The sequence below is a fragment of the Hippocampus zosterae genome, chromosome 10 (assembly GCF_025434085.1).
Source record: "Hippocampus zosterae strain Florida chromosome 10, ASM2543408v3, whole genome shotgun sequence".
Lineage (NCBI taxonomy): Eukaryota > Metazoa > Chordata > Actinopteri > Syngnathiformes > Syngnathidae > Hippocampus > Hippocampus zosterae.
The window spans coordinates 11824121-11847441 of record NC_067460.1 but is presented as its reverse complement, the minus strand read 5'-3'; the positions used below and the strand labels follow the sequence as shown (position 1 = coordinate 11847441).

The following is a 23321-nucleotide window of genomic DNA, read 5'->3' as shown; positions in this document are numbered from 1 at the left end:
GGACAGTGAAATGGAAGGTGACCAAGGGATGATTAACGTCAACTGTCACGCAATTGGAGAAGCGTGATATTTTTCACATTTAGGTGACGGCTATGGTCCTAATTTCCATGTTAATATCTTAAATGTTCATATCTCATTATCAATATGATGGCGATTCATTCGCCCAGCCCTACTCAGGTGCGGCTTGTACAGATTAAAATTAGAGCTCAGAATCGCACCCAAAATCCACGTTTTCTAATTGCGTCGGCAGCAGCGAATGAGTGCAAGCTGGATTCGAAACCCAATTAGGAAATTGAGATTTTGGGTGCGGTTATACTGCTCGCGGTCTTGATTTTTGGAAAAAGAAATTACCACACAAAATGCAATTTATAGTACAGTCCGACTTTTTGGGGTTTTTTGTCTTCATGAAGCATTTTTTGGTGCTACAGTCATATCTTGGTTTTCAAACTTAATCCGTTCCAGATGGCTGTTTGAAAAGCGATTTATTCGAAATCCGAAACTATTTTATTGCCCCTTTATCAGGGGCTAATATACGATGCAGAAATAACTAAAAAAAATCAGAATTGCATAAATCACAACAAACGCGTCTGCTCACAATGAACGAGGACGTGACGCTTCCTCGTGGAAGGAAGCCGAGGAGTTGTGTGGCGTATTCGGGTTTGCTCAGTTTGGTCGAAAACCGTTTTTGGGTCGTAATCCGAGGCATAAAATTCTCAAATTTTCTGGTCGAAATCCGATTTGGTTGATAACAGGGACATTCGAAAACCGAGTTGACTGTACTTCAAACTCTGGAGTGACTTAAGTATCAAAAGATTCCACTAAACGGATGTCCTGAAATATACTAAAAAGCTATCAGATTAAGTGACATGCTAGTATGCGAGACATTAGTAAACCTAAATTAAAAACGGAGTGGGCAAAAAAGCCATTCTGCTGCAGATTTACAAGAAATGGGCTGATATTCAGGTAGGTCAGTGGTTAACTGCTGAAAAAAAACATTTTAAACCCCGTCATTGCACAAAGTTGCAATTCAGCGAGTTAATCATGAAGAGCACGTTTGGTGTCAAGTAGCCTTTACATTGAATTTTGGAGATAGAGAGGATTTAGACGATTCTTAAAGGAGCAAGTGGGTCATATGAGGCTGATAATGAGTGGCCTTTACAGCGTTAGGGCAGAGCGTTGTTGGGGTTGGGTGTCGGGGCGGGGGGCAAACCGCCAGTAATCTGCCGTCCCTTCGACCCTGCGGAGCTGTCAGAGAGGGACTTCATTTAAAGAGCATTATAATAGCACGGGGGCAGCGCATTAGCCGCAGTGCTGAGTACGACGCTTTCCTCGCACTTAATGAAGTGGGGAAATAATTACCCCAAACCCCACTCTGACCGTCGCACTTTCATGGTCACAAGGGGAACCCCCGAAGGACTCAAACACTTGATGATGTTGATGATGATGCCAACACACACTGACAATATGGATGAGTATTAAGGTAACACACACCGGCCCACAGAAGACCCGCTCTGGGCTTCATGTATTGAGATTTGTAAATGGTCAGTGCACTTGAGCACTATTCCGAATACAACATGCAACAAGGCACAGAAATCAGCGAGTTTTCTTTTGGTTCGTTCTTGCAGAGCTCACGAGAAGCGATTCATTGCTTAATCAGTTTTAGTATGATTGTGTGCAAAACATCCACCGTTGTAATTGGTCGAACAATCACATGTTGTCAGGGCATTTTAAAATCATTTAAAATGTTCGCACGTTTTGCAGCAAGATATTTGGAAGGACTTGAAAAGGATGATTTTTTTTTCACGTGATGAAAACCTCTGTGATAATTTGTGACAAGATATACATTTTACGTCGCCTCCATGAAAGGTCAGTTTGGATTCATCATTATCTGCGTGTTATTTTTTAGGGGGGTGGAGGGTAGAGAAATATCCCCCCACCCCCAAAACAAAAACATTACTATAATAATCAATATTCTGAAAATAAAATGCCCAATTCCTATTATGATAAAAAATGATGACTTTTGTGTTTCTCAAAATTGACTGAACTGAAATATTGTTGTGTGGGGTGCAGGGGGTGGGGGGGGGGCATGAGTGCTCTTATGTTATAGCATGTAATGGCTGATATACTAAACTCAGATTCGTGAATATTGTGAAAATAATGGAAATAACATATTTCTCACTACCCTTTTGAAATAATGTAAACATATGATTATTAATTTAATGTTTGAATCAATTGACTTTGAAGCAATAAACTGTTGCCTTTATCCATTTGAGTACACTGGATCACAGCATTTTTTTTTCCCGGCATATTTTCTTTGGAACAAAGAAGAGCCAAATTATGAACTGCGATTTATCCATTTGTGTTTATATTGCACTTAATTGAACGGTGTTTGTTGTTTTTTTTTTCTTCTGTCTTCTTTCTACCTACATTCTTGCTTCTGGAGGCTGTAAATTTCCCCAGTGTGGGACAAATAAAGGATATCTTGTCTTATCTTATCTTACAAGTGTCTACTAGACATTAAAATTCATGGCGTCACGTATTGTAACTCTGAAGGTGGGTGTTTTTTTTTCTTCCTAACATTAGTGCAGAAACAAAAAGTCTGCTTCTGGTATGGAGATTTGAGCTTTTCTGAGTTGCGTTTTGAGGACGAGGGTCGGAGAGTATACTTATCAATGTTGAGGCTTGTCAATTATCAACGTCATCCATGTGCAGATGAAGCGAAAAAAACACCAGCTGCAAATCAAAACCGTCGCAGGGACTTGACTCTAAATGCGGACCGGATTTGAGTGTCGTAGCGCAGGCGCCTAATCAAAATACACTTGTGAGCATCAACCACTGATCAATCCCAGCACAATCAAGCATAACCTCTGCCAGGGTGACACTTGCCGCTGCCAAACGCTGTCTGAACAGAATATTGAATTAGGAAATCAGACGGCCTTTCAGATGACGGGTTGGCAAAACAAGCTCAAAAAACATTGCGCGAGTAAATTTAATGTTGACACCAATCTTTCAAACAAACTTCTGTTTGTTTGCAAAACATGTTTTTTAAGATTTCAAAGTTAAAGCTACAACTCAACATCAGACTATTCCAGTTCTTTGGCTTAAAAATACGTTTTGTTCATGAGTGTGAGTGCCACAAGTCAGTGGGGACGTGCTTGAAGTACGGAAGCTGCTAGAAAAATACTTTTGTTTCAATTTTGACGACAGCCACAAAAAAAAAACAAATAATAACAAAAATAAATAATCAGCCCGACCAGATAAAATCCGATTACCGTGCCGCAATTTCTGGACCCTACTTTTTTCACATGCTTTGAATGCTGTGACTTAAACAATGATGCGGCTAATTTATGGATTTTTATTTGCTAATGAGCTTCATATCGTCAATACTGGGCTGTGTCCCACATCATAAAGTGGCAACAGCTCTGAGATACAGCACACAAGAAAACAAAGTGCTGCCCGAGATGAGACCAAGCCCTCTTGCTTGCTGTCACAAAAATGACGAGGGGGGTGATAACTGGGGAAGCCACTTTTAGACAAAACGTGACATTGAGTAAGAAACGTCTGTTTATATTTCTGAAATTCGTTGTTCCTCACCCAAAGTATTTTGGTGAACTAAATAAAATAAAATACAAGAGAGTTTTTAAAAACCTCAACTAAATTTTACATTCATAATACCAACTGAAACTAACTTTTTTTTTTTAAAGATGGACCAACAGACAGACTGATTGACAGACCACAGACCGACAGACAAGCAAACAGACCGACAGACAGATAGGCGGATAGGCACAAACAAAAAATAAATAATAAAATGAACAAACTCACTCTGAAAACTATTAAAACTAACTAACTAACTAACTAACTAACTAACTAACTAACTAACAAAAAGGTCAAACCACTAAACACTAGCCATCATGAAACATTGAAAACTATGATTGTCATAGTGTGTGTTCAGACGAACTCGTTGTGCACTTGATATTGCCTCGGTTGCCTCAGGACAGAAGTATAGTAATCAACCATCAGTCCTCCACACAATCGACAAGCAACTGATTGATTGGAATGGCCCTCCTCTGTCTTCAATTATCTTGGCTGAATGCCATCCAGTCGTTCAGGCGTATTGCGGAAAGAAAATGCAGAGCATCGTATCCGACATCACGTCGTCTCAAAGCTCAGGAACCACGCGGAACATTTTGAGACATGGCCTCAGGAGTAATGTTAAGACACACAACAAAAACGCTGCACACACTCCAGTATTTTTGCAAAACTTTTACTTCTAATCCTTCTACGAAGACTACTTGTATTGATTTAGTGCGCTGAATATGAAGCACTGTTTTCGGAATGAGCAAAACATTAAGACAGTTTATGATTTCATCCTCTGCAGGCTGTTTCACATCCCCACCCGCAAATCATAAACATTATTCAGATAGGAAATCAATTCTGTAAGAGACCAGCAGCAGACAAGCTTGTTTCCACATTATTTCAATCATTCTGCTGCTGTAATTTATGTTAATTTTGCCACCTAGTGTGCTGATTCTCTCTACGGGACCAGAACCTGCCAATGGCAATCCTGCCAGCTTGATTATTGATTGCAAAGCCAATACTATCACTGATGCTGAAATCAACCAGCAGTTTTCTTCGTCTATCCTGCCAAAAATGGTGGAAATATTGACTGTGTGCTATGTCACTCCATCACTGTGGGGAAATGAAGCTTCATACAATGCAACACAAGATAGTCACCACACTGCATGTGTTACCACCTTATTGTTGATGTGACGGAATAAAATTTCCCTCAAATTCTGATCCATTTCACTCCAATTACAATACATTTAATTAAATTACGAGACAAAACAATTCACGCCAATGGTATAATACTATTCACGCCGATTACGATGCAATAATTATCTTTTCAAATGACGATAGAAAATACGATTTACTCCAATTGTGATATAATATGATTCGCTCTCGTCATGACATCATTACTTCAAAATTCAATACAATACTTTTTAGTCTAATTTTGATACAGCATGATTCACGCCATTTATAAGCCGATTTTCACAAAGTACGATAAGATCACCATACTTTCAGCATTATAAGGCACACCTTCAATAAATGGCCGATTATTAAACTGTTTTCACCGAATTATAATGCACACAGAATAGAAGCTACAATAGTGGTTTTAGTTGCGTTGTGCATCCACTAGATGGAGCTACACTAAAGGGAATACAATCTGTAAAAAAGCATTTTACAGAACACGTAAAATACTATATCCTAAAAATCTGAATATTGATCCATATATAAGGTGCATCGTATTATGAGGCACACTGTCGGCTTTTGAGAACATCTTAATCGTGTGGAAAATACGGTAATTCACTAGAAATCCACCATGAAGACTACAAATATGATACAATGTCATCATCCCCTTCAATCACAAAATGATTCACTTTGATTATTATGTGATTCTTTGCGATAAGGACACAATTTACTCCAATTACCATCTGACACGATAAGAGTGCGATAAGATAAAATTTTGTCTGCACTCACACTACAAGGACAATGTGGTTAACTCCATACACAATGTGATCTAATCCAATTCGAATCCACTTGACTCACATTCTGACAATTCCCTCCAGTTATGATACAATTCACTCAAAGTTTGACATCATACGATTCACTCCAATTACGACAATTTTCAATTACGATATGATTCTGCATGCATATCAATACTGTATGTCTGAAGCATTGATGTGTATAGTTCCCCCCACCCTGTTCCTCGTCACTGTGGATAATTGTTGTAGATCGATAATGATTTATGTATACTCTAAGAACAGCTTTCTCAATCGTGCAAAAAGTGAAAATGCTTTCAGTTCAGTCGTGATTATATTTAAACTCCAAGCTGTAATGACAATAATGGCATTCTATGTCCCACAAGTCTTCATCCATCAACTGGACCTTGTCTAAATATTTTGTCTCATGACAAAACCAATGAATTTGACAACAGGCTCACACAGATCCACTCTGGGTAAATGCGAAAGAGAAAAAACGAATATTCCTCCCCTTGCTGCGCACTAATGAAAAACTGATGACCCTTAATCATAACTGAGAAGACGATTCCACACCGCGAGGTTCTACCTGTGTGCACTAGCCCAAGATGTGGAAATGAAAATGAAACGCAAAAATGTGAATTCATAACAGTGACTGTGAGTTTGCCGTGTCTAAAGCAGTGGTTTTAACCTGTGTTTGATCGAATTGGCGAATCAGCCTCAGGGGTTCGACAGCGCTTCTGCCATGGAGTTTAAGACACACCCGACTCAACATGTCAATTAGTTATGCCACGCCCGCTTGGCCATCACTGGCTGGTTCATTTTGTGCACAATTAAAAAAACATATACTTTATACTTATACAAAGAGTTTTTAGTTTTTTTTTTCCGTTTTAAAAAAATTTGTTTTTTTATGTCTTGAATTTGTAAAAAAAAAACAAAAAAACCCTCATTTTTTTCACAAATGAAGGGTGAATGTGCAAATGAACTGGTTGGGTTTGGTACCTATAACAAGGTTAAGAACCACTGGTCTGGAATCTTTCAAGGTAACACAAACAGAATTATCACCGTGACATTCCATCAGCATATAACTTGTTTAACAGAACCGTGAGACTAAATATTTGGGGAATTTGAAATCACACCACGAGCCGCAGAAGGTGATGATTTATGAGAAACATTCAGCAACATGAAGCTCTTAACGGGTGGCTTGATCAGTGAGTTCTTCTGCTGAGCAAGCAAAAACAATAAATAAGAAAATAGAATGGCTCTCAGGGGAGCGAAGGCTAACTTAGCTAAGGCCAAACAATCCTCAACAAGTTCATCTGAGGCTTTTCAATGAAAAATCTTGGCTCTCTCTATCTGCCCAATGTGGGTGATCATTGTCCCTCTTGCAACTGGACCGTAACAACAAACATACCTCAAAACAAAATCTCTCACCCTCAGGTTTTCATTTTTGGACTCAGTGACCAAGGGCCTATGTTTAATTGTGCCACTGGCACAAACCCCTCATCCCCACCCTCGTCTCCTGTTATCGGGAGCTCGGTGGTGGTCTCCATTGTTTGACCGCAAAATATCACTCATATACCAGAAACCACCACAGTGTGGACCTCATTCAGAAAATATCCAAATTATGTAACAGACGAGCACAAATTTATTTTCCATTAAATTGTACTTGTAATATTTTTGTAAGATAAGATAAGATAAGATAAGATATCCTTTATTCGTCCCACAATGGGGAAATTTACAGCCTCCAGCAGCAAGAATGTATGGAGAAAGAAGAAAGGAGAAAGAGAGAAAAAAAAACAACAAACATCTTTCAATTAAATACAATACAATTAAAACTATTATGATATTTTGCATTGTATTAACTAGTTTCTAATGAAAACAAAGATTTTGTCCTCACATTTATTCTCTGAGTTATATTTTAATTTACATCAGAACTGTAAGTACAACTTTAATCTCAAATGTATTTATTTATTTTGCTGGGTTCGTTTAGGAAGCAGTTTTTGTGCCGTTGTGGGAGTGAATTCAGCCGACTTAATTCCTGGCCAGTCGAAGCCACTCCTCTCATTACCTTTAAACTCGGCGCATGAGAGGCGCACAGTCTATATGGCAGAATCATAATGGACACACTGGAGTCCAAAATATGTGCAAAGTATGTTTGTAAGGAACTGAAAGATCTCCACCTGTGGATTATATAAAGTTGACTACTGTGAAATTGGCACTTGGAGAGCATTCCACCCCCGATCGTGCGTCAGAACAGTCAGTCCTCACATCGGCCTACTGTTTCGACAAATGATTGATCAATCTAATGTGTTGAAACGGCTTGCGCTGTGCAACGATCCAATTTTAATGGCCAGTATGCCGTCTTTTTTTTTCTCCTTAAAAATGAGTCTTTTGGAGTTGCAAGTACCCTCCTATCGTATACATCACATATAAAGTTGAAGGAGAGTGTTAAGGGGTACATACTGTACTAAACGTCAATGTAATATGAAAAAAAGTGCCAGAGGAGGTAGGGAGTGCATATGCAACTAAGATAATAATCACGGAAATTAATTTGCTCTTCTCCTCCAACCATCAACCACCATACACGTATATGTTGTATGAGGCGCATATTTTTCTCAGATGCAGCTACTAGTGGCAGGCAAGAGGGTATGAAGTCATGTTGAGACTTGAATTTGGACCTACCTGTCATTTCCTCATCTCCTTTCATCCATCTGATGGAGGCTGCTGGCTTGCTGCCGCTGGCCGTACAGGTTAGCTCCGTCTCGTTGCCCTCGCTGACCACGTCCTCGCGGCTCTCGATGATAGGGCTTCCCGGGGGCACTGATGCAAAAAATAACGGCTTCAGTTATGAGCATGCACATGCTCGTATATTGGACAAGGATACACAGGATGGATCATAAAATACACGCACCAACTGGCTTATGAGACAACCCACGTGACTTTTGTATAACCTCTCAAATTTGAAATTTAGCATCGTGCCTGCGTGGAGTTATAATAGTTTGGGAATTTCACGTTTTAGTTTTTATTTCAGTGTAACTTTTATTTTTTAAATTCCTGTGTGGAGTTTGCCTGTTCTCCCCGTGCCTGCGTGGGTTTTCTCCGGGTACAACGGTTTCCTTCCACATTCCCAAAACATACACACAAGGTTAATTGATCATTCTAAATTGTCCCTGGTTGTTATTGTGAGCATGGATCGTTGCTTATCTCTGTGTGCCCTGCAATTGGCTGGCAACCGGTTCAAGGTGTCCCCCGCCTACTGCCCAAAGACAGCTGGGATAGGCTCCAGTATCCCCGCGATCCTAGAGAGGATCAGCGGATCAGAAAATGGATGGATGGATTCACACCAAAAGCTGATTTCAGAAATTAATTTACACATTTCAAAACAAATGACATTTTTTGCAATGATTATAGATCGTTTTAGATTTGTGAAGCTGATATTTTTTTGAAGCCAGTTGTCGTTTCTTGAAAGCACTTTTTTTCATTTTACGTTTTTTTCCCCCATCCGGATTTATTTTTTCATCCGTTTTCGTGAACGACAATAACCTTGCTTTGCATACTGCATATGTCCTACTGTAAGTTGCAAAAGCTTGACACTTTGATCATACAATTACAATAAATGTTACTAAGGTGGAAATTCAGTACAATAAAATTCTATCAACAGTTTCCAGCACAAACTTTATTGTAAGTTCTTTCCAGTGTGTCCTTGTGGCCCAAACAAGTTTGAAAAGTTTGCTGCATTCGCCTTTGAAAGCTTCAGCCGAACTCACAGAAAAGGATGAATAAGTCAAGATTTAAATATGAAATAAGTTCTTCGCGCTTCAAGCCAAATAATTCCTCCATGCGTTGAACACAGGATACTCTTGCCTTATTCCTCAAATTAGTCATCGGGCTGAACTCTCGTCGCTTAAAAGCCAAAAGTCAGAGGGGGGTTTCATTCCAAGGACTCTTCAATGCAACCCTCAGTTTAGGAGAAAAATGCTGCCACTGTCGGCCTCAATTGTACAAGAAAAGCAATTACTTTAAAGGGCTTTTAATTCCTTTCAATCACCGCCGGGATGTTGGCGTGTATAATGAAGCTTAACTAGAATCATTTTGCCCCAAAGCATCACAGTGAAGGCACAGCTGACTCTCAAAAGGGAATGGTTTGGGAACAGCCAAGTCAACATTCACTGGAATTCACACAGTCAACACAGCTGCCAAGACCCAATGCGGCAGACGCCATCGGTTTGAGCATCTGCTCCTTTTTCGCACTGAGGGCCCTTAATTGGCTGACATTTTGTTTCGGTTGCTAAAGATGACTGGATCAAAGATGACTACTATCCATAATGCAGCAAGATAAGATTAAAAAAAAAAAGAAAAGAAAAGTAAGTCAACGAAGTTGTGGGAGGGAGCGCATGTGGTGCACATGAAAGCAAAGATGACAAAACTCCGAAGACGAATGGGAAGGAGTGCATACGAAGTGACATGTAGGGTTAAGGGGGATGAGAGGGACTGACATAACTAAGGCGCGAGGCATGAGAAAATATAAAAAGAGGAGTGAGAGCAAGTGCATCGACTGCACCCAAATATTAAGATTAAAAAATGTGAGGGAGTGCATACTGTACACTTCACATGTGAGCTGTACGGAAGGAGGGGGCGGGGCCGGAGGGAGTGCATACGCTACCTGACACTAGTAAGATTTAAAAAAAATAAGTTTGACAGAATGAGCGGGAGGGCGTGAATACTAAACATTTCACAAGAAAAGTTAAAAAAATAATAAAACAAAATCAAAACAGTGAGGCACACATACCGGTGCCTCAGACCTACCTAGGACGGTGATGTCGGCGTAGGCCTCCTGAGGGGGGTCAGTGTAGAGCTGGCACACGTAGCGTCCGTCGTCGGAGAGCGACACATTGGACAGGGACACCCGCAGTTCGTTGTCAGAGAAATTCATCAGCTGGAACCGGCTGTCCTTCAGGGCTGTGAGCGGGGGGCACAGGACACATCATGAGAAGCCAAGTAGCAACGTGAGAAAAAGGTTCTGGCTCAAAATGAGCGCGAGGGGGCAGGAAGACAAAAGAGGCAGGGGACGAAAATGAGATGGGGAGGAGCGCAAAACGCTCTGCAAGCTCTCTCCTTAATTGAGTCAAAGAAAAGTCGGCTTCAAAGTGATTCATACGATTGGATTTATAAAGTAGCTTCACAGTCGGAGAAGCGCTCGCCAAGACAGGAACGTGAGAGGGGCACTCATGAGGGCTCCTAACAAGCAGGCAACTCTTAAAACAGACTGCCGCTCCTTGTCATGTATGGGTCCATTTCGCTTCAATTCGAAAAATATTAATACATTAAAGCTACTGAAGAAAAAAAAACATTAAAAACGTTTCAGTAGCTGGTTTTGGTAAAATTCTTAGTCCAAATTAAAATGCATTGACATGCGCACGCCAAAGCAACAGGTGGCACCCTACGACTTCAATGTAAGGCCGAGTGCGTACGTGACACTTCAGCAGTAAGATTCGCCTTCAGTGTATGCGGCGTTGGGCACAAGTAAATAAAAGTGAGCAAATCAATGCCTGTATCATTAATTGCAAATGCATTACGTGTTTTTCTGGAAGATATGCCTTCATCCCAACGATAGCAGACTTCGGGTCAATACCGATGGATTAAATTCTCGTCAACGTTACCATGCTCAGTTGAAGCCATTTTTTTCATGCCAGTGTGCTCTTTTTACAAAAACATCTTTGGCTGATTGGATCAGTGGGGGCTGCATTTGATGCTCTGACCTGAGCTCCTTATCAGGTCCTTTGCAGAGATAGCCAACTCCTTGCTCCTGCCGCCTCTTAAGGCGTTTTTGGTATTCCCATCAGGCTCGGCAGTTATTATCACGATCATTACTCAAGGTCTCGGGGCAGCATCGACATGAAATCCCATCTCCTCCCCCGATATAATTTGAGAGCTCTTGCGGAGGACTCAGAGGGGAACAACGTCGCACGTGTACCGGTAACTTGGAGAGTCACATCACCTGATAGGGAGGGAAATCCTGACACCCCCGTGACGCCGGGTGGAAATTAAACAATAGCACGAGCAACGACGCGAGAGCTTAAGTGTTTACGAGTATGCTTAAAAAATGTCTGTTCCTGCCATTAGGTTGTATAAGAACGTGGAATAATCACACACCTAAGGAAGAGTACGCATAGCATTAGCATATGAACTACGGTACTTGTCAAGTAGATCAAATTCAAGGTGGAACCTGTCCTTATAAAGGCATATAATTTAAAGTTCAAGTCAATTTCCAAGTATTTAAGCAAGCTAAATTGGCTTATATTACTTTTATAGTAATATTTAGCTTTACATTTGATGTCATAGTAATTAGTAAGTGCTTAAACTGGATTTGGGGATTTTGTACATACATGTTTAAAAAAAAATAATCAGCTGACTGATAATTGTTTTTCTTGTTATTGGTTTGTTTATAAGCTGCTTTCTGGCACATAAATACAATAAGAACAGACAATAAAAGTGACATTTATTAGCTAGCAGGCTATTTCCTGGTTTGTGTTACGGTAACGTTGTGAGTCTGTACGATTTTTGATTCTGGGAAAAAAAATAAAAAAAAATAGAAACAGTTGTGTCTAGGCTATTTCCTGATTCACAGACTCAGATTTAAGATGATGGGACTGCATGCATTTGGATTATTAGGCAGGAGGAACAGTTGACCCAAACAACAAAAACAGACAATTGATATTTATCTGACCTGTTTGTTAGGTATCAAGTTCGTTGACTAGTAGACAGAGATTACTATTTGCATTTCAGAGCGAAAGGAACACAACCGTCATGACCCCGCAAAAAATAAAAAAGTTACTACTCAGTTCAACGATGTCCTCTTGGCAAGGTCAAAATGAAAATCATGGAGTGCATCCTCAACCTTCGTCAAGCCGAGAATCACCATTTACAAATTCCTACGTATTGATTTGTCTGGAGGATACAAACTATGTTATACGACTGGTAATGATGTAATTGTGCCTTTGTTCAGTTTTCTCTAAATATTGACCCAAAACATCAGCGAAACAAGGATGGTGTCCGACAAGGGTCGCTACTAGGAGTCCTTATTTTATGTCATTTGTTTGTCTGTCTGTCTGGCAATCCATCTGTGTATTTATCAACCCACCTACCTTTGTGTTCATATTGTTCTCTGTACATCTAAAAAACAAACCAAAAAAAAAACATTTCTAACTTAATTTTCAGTTGTGAATCACTCCCTCTCGTTGCCTCAGCATTTGGTTGAATTACTTTGCGGTCACACAGACGTTTGAAACAAGATTGGAAATAGGTTTTCAGCCATTTAAAATCTACTTTTTTCAAAGTCAGTCGCCTTCAGAAACGCGCTGCAGTGAATAAATAACAGTGTCGCCTCATCCACGGAGACCCTCGGATAAACCTTCATTTTTCCCTTCACAGATGTCAGCTCTGCCAAATTGCGTGTCATTTCGCATAGATCTCACCGAATAAACGCCTCATTTCGACAAGACTGTCCCTGCCTCAACCTGTAAGGTGATTTTTATTTACTCGCAGCAGTATGAATGTGTTGTTTCGCTCCTGAGTGGTGGTGATCATGATGCTGTTGTGTGAATGGGTATCTGTCTTGCAAATTTGTATTCCTTTCTTCGAGAAGGGTATCTTTTTCAGCGATAGGCTACAGTACTGTTACAAATATAAAGTAGTATTTTGGAAAATACAAGTTCCCTACAGGCGGCCCGGTAGTCCAGTGGTTAGCACGTCGGCTTCACAGTGCAGAGGTGCAATTCCAGCTCCGGCCTCCCTGTGTGGAGTTTGCATGTTCTTCCCGGGCCTGCGTGGGTTTTCTCCGGGTCCTCCGGTTTCCTCCCACATTCCAAAAACATTGCGTGGCAGGCTGATTGAATACTCTAAATTGTGTGAGTGTGAACGTGGATGGTTGTTCGTCTCTGTGTGCCCTGCGATTGGCTGGCAACCGATTCAGGGTGTCCCCCGCCTACTGCCCGGAGACAGCTGGGATGGGCTCCAGCACCCCCCGCGACCCTAGTGAGGATCAAGCAGTTCGGAAGATGAATGAATGAATGAATGAATGAAAGTTCCCTACATTGTAGTATGAACAAGTATGCATGCACCATGTTGCTTGCATAGCAAATGCTTAGCATATGTGATTCTTGACATCTTAAAGCACTTTTCTGGGTTCTGTGTGAAAGGCTCAGTATGAAAAAAAAATGCAGACTCTATTGTATGCTGTGACAATATATTCTGCAACTGCCATGATGCTTTTGGAAAACCAGGACAAGACAGCATACGTCTTTTACTAGCAAAACTTGTGAGCTAACAGCTGGGCTGCATTATAGACACAAATGTTCTCCATCACCTTGAAGGCTGGCTCATATCCCAGACACATACGAGAGAAACAAGCGCAAGTGGGGAAAGAAAAAAAAACGTGAAAAATAGACAAGGCCCATATGCTCATGCATAATCATAACATTCAATCTCCTAATCTAAGAGATTATCGTAAAATCGAACAGTGACAAGGACACAAAAGTATTCCCATTATGGCCCGGTGGAGAATTATCTCATATTAATCTCTCCTGCTTCCTGAGCTTAATGACTTGTGCTAAAGTGGCAAACGTCAAGGACAGATGGAAATCACGTTGTGCGCACGTACGACGCAAAGAAGGCGGGCTCGGCAGCCGAAATTTTCCAGCTGCTCATGTAATGGGTGACAAAACAAATCATTTCTTTTTCACAGGTGCGATTCACAAAAGATTCACAAAAGATGCCAACACCTAAAAAGGTGTTGGCATGGACAAAAATGCATACTTAAGAGAATCCCTGAAAGCAGGGGTCTCCAAACCCTAGGCCGCGAACTTCTACCGGTCTGTAGGTCATTTGGTACGCACAGAAAGAATAAATAAAAAATGACTTCCGTTTCATTCATTTCAGAATCTGAATGATGTTTTATTTTGAAAAATTGCGAGATTTTTCTGTTACATCAGTCTACAGTATGTCACTCTTGACACGGGTCTTCTCTGTCACGTAATAGGTTACCGCTAAAATGAAACCCAGGAGTGAGTAAAACGAGAAAAAAAAAGCCAACCGTCTTTGGAAAGACCCAGCCAGGAGACAGAAGAGGAGCCTACAACTTCCAAGAAAAACAAGGCTACATTTAATAGACAGTATCAGGAGTCTTACTTAAAATACGGATTTATCTCCGGGAGATTCCCACCCACCAAGGCCACTCTGCATAATATGCGGCGATGGTGAGTCATACTTTTCATGCACTCTGTATTTGCGGTCTTATTTTGAAGGCACGTTTATACGTTACCATAGCGACCAGAGAGTGCTGCGGCCAGATAGGACGTTCCCCGAGTCATGATTGTGTCAAGAGTAACACACTGTAGACGGATGTAACGATGAGTCCGGTAAATTTTCAAAATAAAACTTCTTTCAGATTCCGAAATGAATAAAACGCAAGTCATGTAAGTTATTTATTCTTTCTGTGCGGCCCGGTACCAAATGACCCACGGACCGGTCCCGGTCCACGGCCCGGAGGTTGGGGACCCGTGCTCTAAGGTGTTCCTAAATGTGAGTGTGAGGCTCCAGCACGCTCCGCGGCACTCCTGAGAATAATCGGATTAGAAAATGGATTGATAATTTAAACACACCGTGTTCAGAAATACAAAAGAATTTGCTCTCAAGAATTTGATAAAAGGTCTGTTGTCCATTCATTACAGTTTTGTTGAACAATCTCATACATTTTTTTAAAAAAGAATCAAGCTGTCTGTAATAAAGGCAGAAACCAAGCTCAAGGCCAACACAACCACCATTTCAACCATTTGCTAAATCACCATTGAAACCATACATAGCCAATATGTCAGGATATTTGCCCAAAATACAGATGGAGTATGTTAGATTGATTTCCATCAAGATCTGTGATAATCTTTTTTGAAAAATTAATAAGGTGGAGGCTCTGACGTGTGACCTACTATGACGACTTTTAAACCAGTAGTTTATTAACAGTGTGAGACTGGGCTGCACATCATCACCATCTCAAGACAATAAAATAAAAATGTGCTGTCGTTGCCTTTCCATTTGAATGTAAAATAATCGTTTTTATAGCATGACAACAAAGCAAAAATATGCAAAATATGAAGTTGCATTGTTTTAATGCTTGCGGCAACTTTCCCGCTTCATATTCGCTTATGGAGTCAATTATTTGCGTTTTTTATTTCATTTTTTTAACTTTTGTAATCTATCTTCCGTTATTTACTGGCACCATCTTGTGGGATCTTCCTGCCAAGGAACAATGTTAAAGTAAGTTGAGGAGCTTCATTTAGTTCTTTGCTGCCACTGTGTTGTAGCATCTGTGGTCAAGTATAAACCTTGCTGGTGTGCAACATTTTAAACATTTGTGACAGGTTTTGAGCAATGTTTTATTTTTATTTTTTTTATTTTAATTGTGTCATTTTAACAGCGGATTTCAGAGTTAAATATCATGGTGGGAAATTTACCAGTGCAGGTGAAACAAGCAGCTTATTACCCTGTGGTTATTTCTGTATGCTTGTAATAATTGATTGTACACCATCCATCCATCCATCCATCATCTACCGCTTATCCGGGTCGCGGGGGCAACAGCTTTAGCAGGGAAGCCCAGACTTCCCTCTCCCTAGCTACTTCTTCCAGCTCTCCCCGGGGGATCCCGGGGTCTCCTCCCGGTGGGACATGACCGGAACACCTCACCGGGGAGGCGCTCAGGAGGCATCCGAATCAGATGCCCAAGCCACCTCATCTGATTGTACACCGCATTCCAAATTATTCTGTAAATGATGTTTTTCTCAAATAGTCTACACGAGAGGTCCCCAAACTTTTTCCTGTGAGGGCCAAATAACTTTTCACTTCTCTGAGAGGGGCCGAGTTCGGTTTGAAACAAAAAGTGTGACGATCGCAGGAGGTGTCGAGACATCAACATTTATTGTTTTCCAAAAAGCCGCACATAACCAGGTATTAACCTTTTTCCGGGCTCTTGACAGACACAATTTATGAAATCGATAATAACCAATCTTTTTTTAATTTTACTTAATCTTTTCGCCATTAGTCCATTTTTTTTGACAGGAGTGCATCGTAGATTTTATTTATTTATTTATTTTTGGGAGAGAGGAGTTCTGAATAGGGCACCGACTGCAGAAGGGTGGAATAGAATGTTATGTCCTATGCATCTACAAGTCTCGATCACCTGGTGAGACCTGGAGGGGGAACCCCCCACCAAAAAATCATAAAAAACACATAATTGGTATTGTTCAGGGGGCCTAGGAAAATGCAGAGGCGGGCCACATTCGGCCCGCACGCCGTAGTTTGGGGACCAATGGTCTACAGAAATGCTACTCGGCATAATTTTCTAACTCACAATGATAACAGTATAAAATAAAAACATAGTTGTGTTCAAATGCACAGTTCCAAATTATTATGCACGGCACTGTGCACATCCAAACAGCAGCTTTGGGAGACTATTCTGACATACTGGAAAAAAAATAAAATAAAATAAATTCAAGCAGTGAATCTGCAAAAACTCACAAGTTCAATGGATGCAAGACTTGAGAAGCTGCGATCGAATAAAAGGCCCAACGTTAAAATCGAACTGACCTGGTTTTGGATTTAAGCAGTTACAACCCCCAAAGGCTGCAAATACAACCGCCACAATTCACATTGAAAACAGTTATTCTGTAAAAGTTGATGACCTGAAAATTATGGTGAGTGGCATTTGTATCAGCGATTTATAGAAAACAGAAACATAATTTGCATAATAATTTGGAACACAGTGTGATAAATATTGACACACAAACGCTGCAGGTACACACACAGACAGGTCGAACAATACACAAGGGGCAACTTGGAATTTTCGCTAGTTGAATACATTCTCCTTTTTCAAGCAATGAAAAAAAAATAATGTTTATTAATCGTGATCTCGATAACAATCAATATAATTCTGATTATCATCCCCCCCCTCAATAATCGGACATTATCGGGGGGGGGGGATTGGGGATGACGGGGTTGGGGTATGACGTCACATAACCAGTACCACCTTGAGTCTGTTGCTTAATCGTGTTTCACTGACTTACGTCGGACATCCTTGAAGTAGATGGTCTGTCTGTTGGGGTTGAGCAGCTGGATGACCGAGTCGTCGTTGTTCCTCACCCTGCAGCTGATGGTGGCCATCTCGCCCTCCACCACCGTAATGTTATCTGTTGCCAAGTTCTGACCTTCCACTTCAACACACACAAACACACACACACACACACACGTTACCGTCTGGACATTTACCGCCTCGCAAATATTTGCGCTTCTTTCGCTAACACGACGCAACAATGCGACGCTACACAAACAGGCCTTGTGGAGATTGCGCAGCCACAGTCTAATCCATTTAATATACGAGTGCCATGTTCGTTGCTATTGATCCAGCACCCCTCATCCCCACCACCACCCACCCGTTCCCTGGATCCAAATGCTGGGTCCTCTGTGAGTCAGCGCCAGATGGGCTGCAAGCCTGGCTTCCGACAAAGGAAAGCTGGAGAGCAGCAGCAAAACGAGAGCGTGAAATATAAAGCGGAACGAGAAAAGGTGGAAAAATATATCGATGTTCTGATATATTGTGCTATATTTCACGATATGGTATCGATACAACATCAGGTTTGAATACTCCAGTGAAGTTGAGACATTCTCATACGTAAATCAGTGTTCTCCAACCTTGAAAAAGCCACGGTATGCATTTCACATTAGAAATAATTTGTTTAAAACTGTCATAATATTTCTCCTACGAAGTAGTACAGTCAAAAGATAGCAGTGTGCCTTATAATCCGTTGCACCTTATATGTGGATCAGTATTCTAATTTCTTGGACGTAGAATTTTAAATGTTCTGTAGAGTGCTTTCTTCCATCTGTAGCGATTGTGAAAGTTCGACAGAAATAAAGCTGTATTGTATTGTATTGTCTTTAGTGTATTTCCATCTCGTGGAACGACATGTAAACATGGACTGCACACTCAGCACTGAACTTATCTCAACACAATATAGATAAATACAATATGAATAAAGCAGAGGTTTCTTGTTTTTTTTCCCCGAGTTGCAGTTTTGGCTATGTGAAAATTGGCTTCTACTACATTGCGATGACAATTTGAATCCGATTTACTGTTCAGCTCTGCACAGCAGTATGTGTGACATGTCAAAATCACATCCATCCTTGGGGGGGATGCATAAAATACAGGAGACATATTTTAACAAACTTATCATTGCACTGGTATGATTACGAATATTTATCCCCAGACTTCAGAGTTTCATTCTTGTGCTACATTTCAATGGTGACAGTGATTCTGATGAAGACATCTTATGCTCATTTATTATTCTTGTGTGCTGCTTCCTGTAGAACTGGCATTTCCCCATTGTCAGACGAGTCAAGGCATATTCCATTGGAATCTGGTGTAAGAAATAATTGGTCACGTCCTCTTATGGAAATATTGCCCTCACGCATGCTTAATGTGTTTTTAATTCACTTTCATAGACACCGTGTGGTACCGCAGTGTATTTCCTTCCACTATATCGATTGACACGATATCATCTTCAAATGAGAATGAAAGGAGGAGGTGGAGCTGGATGGCGTTGATGGGCTAAAGCTTTATCAGAGCCCTCCATCTGAGCATCCATGTGACCAATGTGTGCTCAGTGTGCTGTCATCTATCTCTTGGCATGGAAAAGATCTTTGGAGAGCCTCTCGGTACACAAGCGCTTTCCCGAGACCTTGTCGTCGTAACTCACACCTCTCATACCCACACAAAAATGCCTTTTGTTCTTCCTTTGTTGTTTTCGGGGAGATAATTTAATGTCACCTTGTGCTATTTTTACCCAAGGAATACATTAGAAGGTCTCCCGATTCACACCGGTAGAGGCGCAACGCTATCACATGCAGACGCAGGGGGCAAACATCAAAAGCACGTTTACATGCTCGAGTTGTCACACGAACCTCGATTGCTTTCTGACATTTATGAAGTGGAAAGGAAAAAAATAAAAAGAGGGCCGTGCATTTTGTTTCGCCGCCATAGAGACAATGGGAACAGACAGGCGAGAACTAACATGATTCTACGTGAACTGCGGCAAAAAGAAATTAACCTCCCTTGTGGGAAGAAAAAGAAAAAAAAACATTGTCAACTAATCGTGTGATGCAATCAGCCGACTGTTTGATTCTGCTCTGCTGCCAGGCTCGTCGGTTCAGGACAAAAGCGAGGTAATGAGTGAAAACAGAGAAAATGTCAGGAGATATAGCAGAGAATAACGTCAAACTTCTATACGACAATCCAGATGACGTGCTTTTACTGTCACTGATTTAGAGTGATTGACAGTTTAGAGATCAGGACTATTTACATATTAATATTAATATAATATGAATCACAAATTGTCAGGTGAGTTCTAATGTGCCCGTTGAGGGTATTGTCCCATGAGGTTTGAATTTTGGAAACTGAATGGATCAAGTAATTCCCATTTAAAAACATGCTTCTTAATAGGGCTGGGCAATTAATTTAAATGTATCGTATTATCCGTACTATGAGGCGCTTTGGAGTATAAGGCATAACACACACACAATCAAATCCCATTGACATACTAACAGAAAATTAGAATAGATTTTTTTTCCTCCTAGAGGCTTCTATAATTGCGACAATGGTGGAAGTAATAATTTGATTGTGGTGGTGAAAAGAAAAGTATGAAGTCCTCATTGAAGGCCCAAGGTGTCACATGCACGGCCCACCATTGCAGTTTTGATGATTTTATACATGAAAGGAAATGTGTCATGCCGCGTTTGAAGTTTTGTGAAAACCAAAATGGTTTGTGTCATTCCGAGATATGAAAGTCAAACATTTCTGGCAGTGCAAGGCAAGGTTACCCTTGGCTCCCAATCTGCTGGTCACAGAGAAAGCAACTGTAAATAAATCCTCCAAAGCCCCAAGCAAGGTTGGTGACGTTCCAGCATCCTTCTTAGCCTAGGCTCATCTCCAATGCCACAAAAACACATAAATAACACGGCCTTGATTAGCAATCCCATCAAAGTAAAAACGGGGCACTTTGTGCAACATGGAGGACTTTGGCGATTGGAGTAAACATTTTCGATTGCCTCGGCATGCCGCTCATGATTGGGTGCAAATTAGGAGAGACAGTCATTAATCCTTGATGGTGGGTGGTGGTAGTGGTAGTGGTGGTGTTCGTGGTGGTGCGAGTGGGTGGGGGTGTGATTTGGGCATAGATGATTGGCTGATAAATGCACACTCATTCCAGCAGCTGTCTGGAAGAGTAAAGTGTCTGTATCTCTACACATGGCTGCCTGCCTCTTGCCGCATCACAACATACTGAGCGAGGCCGATGCACGGCCAAAGAGGATGAGCGGTCGAGAGGGCTCTGGCACTCAAACGTCAAAAGAGAGCTAAAACCAAATGATTTCAGATAAACTGACGACAATTCGAGGTTCAGGCCCGATTGGCGCTGTTCATATTTGCATCAGCCACCTGTTCATCTGATGAGTGATTGAATCCGATGAAAAAGGTGTGGCAAAACATGCACTTTGGTTGGAAGGTGCCGTTTCCAGCAGCAGTCTCTGAATGCGGTCCTCCTGGCTGGTAAACCCGATCGCCATCAACACGAAACTTGCTGTACCCGACAGCTGGATGGTATGAAACTATAGTTTAGAGCTACAACGATGAATCTATTCGTTCATTCATTCATTCATTCATCTTCCTAACCGCTTGATCCTCACTAGGGTCGCGGGGGGTGCTGGAGCCTATCCCAGCTGTCTCCGGGCAGTAGGCGGGGGACACCCTGAATCGGTTGCCAGCCAATCGCAGGGCACACAGAGACGAACAACCATTCGCACTCGCACTCGCACTCACACCTAGGGACAATTTAGAGTGTTCCATCAGCCTGCCATGCATATTTTTGGAATGTGGGAGGAAACCGGAGCACCCGGAGAAAACCCATGCAGGCCCGGGGAGAACATGCAAACTCCACACAGGGAGGCCGGAGCTGGAATCGAGCCCGGTACCTCTGCACTGTGAAGCCGACGTGCTAACCACTGGACTACCGGGCCGCCTTGAATCCATTCATTGAATTTCAATTTCATAGATAAACATTTGATGAATCATTCAGATACTTTTTTTCCATTTAAAATTGTCCAAATACTCAAAATGTCATCTTTTCAGCTGTAAATATTAATTTCTGTCGTCATCCATGAAAGTGGACTCATTATCTTTGTGGTAATGAAAAACATCGGCTTGTAGGTTGGCAAAAAAAACAAAAAACAAACGTATTTTCTTCAATCATAATTTGAAATGTGCTATTTTTGAATAAAGGGGTGGAAATTAAAAATATTTTTTTGAAGCCGATTCATCAATTAATCCACAAAATAATCAAAAGATTATTCATTCATTCATAAATCTTCCGAGCCGCTTGATCCTCACTAGGGTCGCGGGGGGTGCTGGAGCCTATCCCAGCTGTCTTCGGGCAGTAGGCGGGGGACACCCTGAACCGGTTGCCAGCCAATCGCAGGGCACACAGAAACGAACAACCATTCGCACTCACACTCACACCTAGGGACAATTTAGAGTGTTCAATCAGCCTGCCACGCAATGTTTTTGAAATGTGGGAGGAAACCGGAGCACCCGGAGAAAACCCGCGCAGGCCCGGGGAAAACATGCAAACTCCACACAGGGAGGCCGGAGCTGGAATTGTACCTCTGCACTGTGAAGCCCATCAACAGATTAATCGATTCTTAAAATAATCAGTAGGTGCAGCGCTACGATGGTTTGTGGCAAGGACATTCGGAGCAAAATATGTTCGGCACGACACATGAAAACCAGGTTGGCTCAATATTGACAATTGACCTTGCCTGCAAACGCTTGCTTATCCTTGGTCAGCGAAAATAAACCACACCAATTTTAGCAAAAGTTAAGAAGATGCAAGGTTCAGGCACCTCACATTTGGCGCTGTTTTGATTCGTTCTTTGTTGTTGTATTTTTCAACATCAAAAGCAGCGCGGGCCAGCGTCCCATTGTCTGAGTCAGCGCGTCCGGCAGCAACAAGCAGCACGACAGAACCTCATTAACAATAAAACTTTTCTGTCTCTGATGCTCCCTCTTTCTCCCTGCTGTGTCTCTTTCTCCTGCTCAGTCATTAGAGCCTGATTCTCGGGATGAAATGCTGCTTCACAGGCAACAGGGATTTAAGTCTTATAGGGTAAACTGTAATTACAACTTTTGCAGGGGGAGGTTTCAGAAAGTGTCTGACTGACTAATTTGACCAACTTGATTCCCTATGTGTAAAACTCTTGCCTTTTTTTTCCCAAGATGAAAGGAGCAGCTCACATCATCATCATGAAGCAAATGTAAATATCACAAACGAAAAGTTCATTTCTGAAAGTCTGTACAAAGCATCAATTATAAGTTCAAGGGGAAGGCACAAACTTGAAATCAATAGCAACTATAAAATTCCATGGACTGTGAGCAACTACATCCTAATTATGGTGATGCTACACTTTACTGAATGGTAAAGCCATGACAACAGAGTGTCACCAGCTGGGTGTACAATAAGCAGTGGTCCCATTTGGACAGTCTCGTATTGTGGCACATGTGGCCAAAATTGGTGGTGGCACTCCTCTGTCCATGAAAGAAAACTCACAGCATTGTGTGTGAGCATGTGCGGGTTTACCAAGTTTTGTAGCTGTTAAGCGTCAGCGTGTATCTAATTGGCTCCAGGCCGA

At 41.4% G+C, this 23321-nt stretch overlaps 1 protein-coding gene across 4 annotated transcripts in view; it reads right to left on the bottom strand.

Annotated features, from left to right (window-relative positions):
* The window catches only part of cadm1b (cell adhesion molecule 1b), a 157795-nt gene that overhangs the window by 26127 nt on the left and 108347 nt on the right, over positions 1-23321 (bottom strand). For all 4 annotated transcript variants that reach the window (XM_052077527.1, XM_052077529.1, XM_052077528.1 and 1 more), the window contains 3 exons: positions 17651-17797; positions 10347-10499; positions 8223-8360 (listed from right to left, as the gene is read on the bottom strand). In XM_052077527.1, the coding sequence (XP_051933487.1) occupies positions 8223-8360; positions 10347-10499; positions 17651-17797 (438 nt within the window). The remainder of the gene's footprint in view (positions 1-8222; positions 8361-10346; positions 10500-17650; positions 17798-23321) is intronic.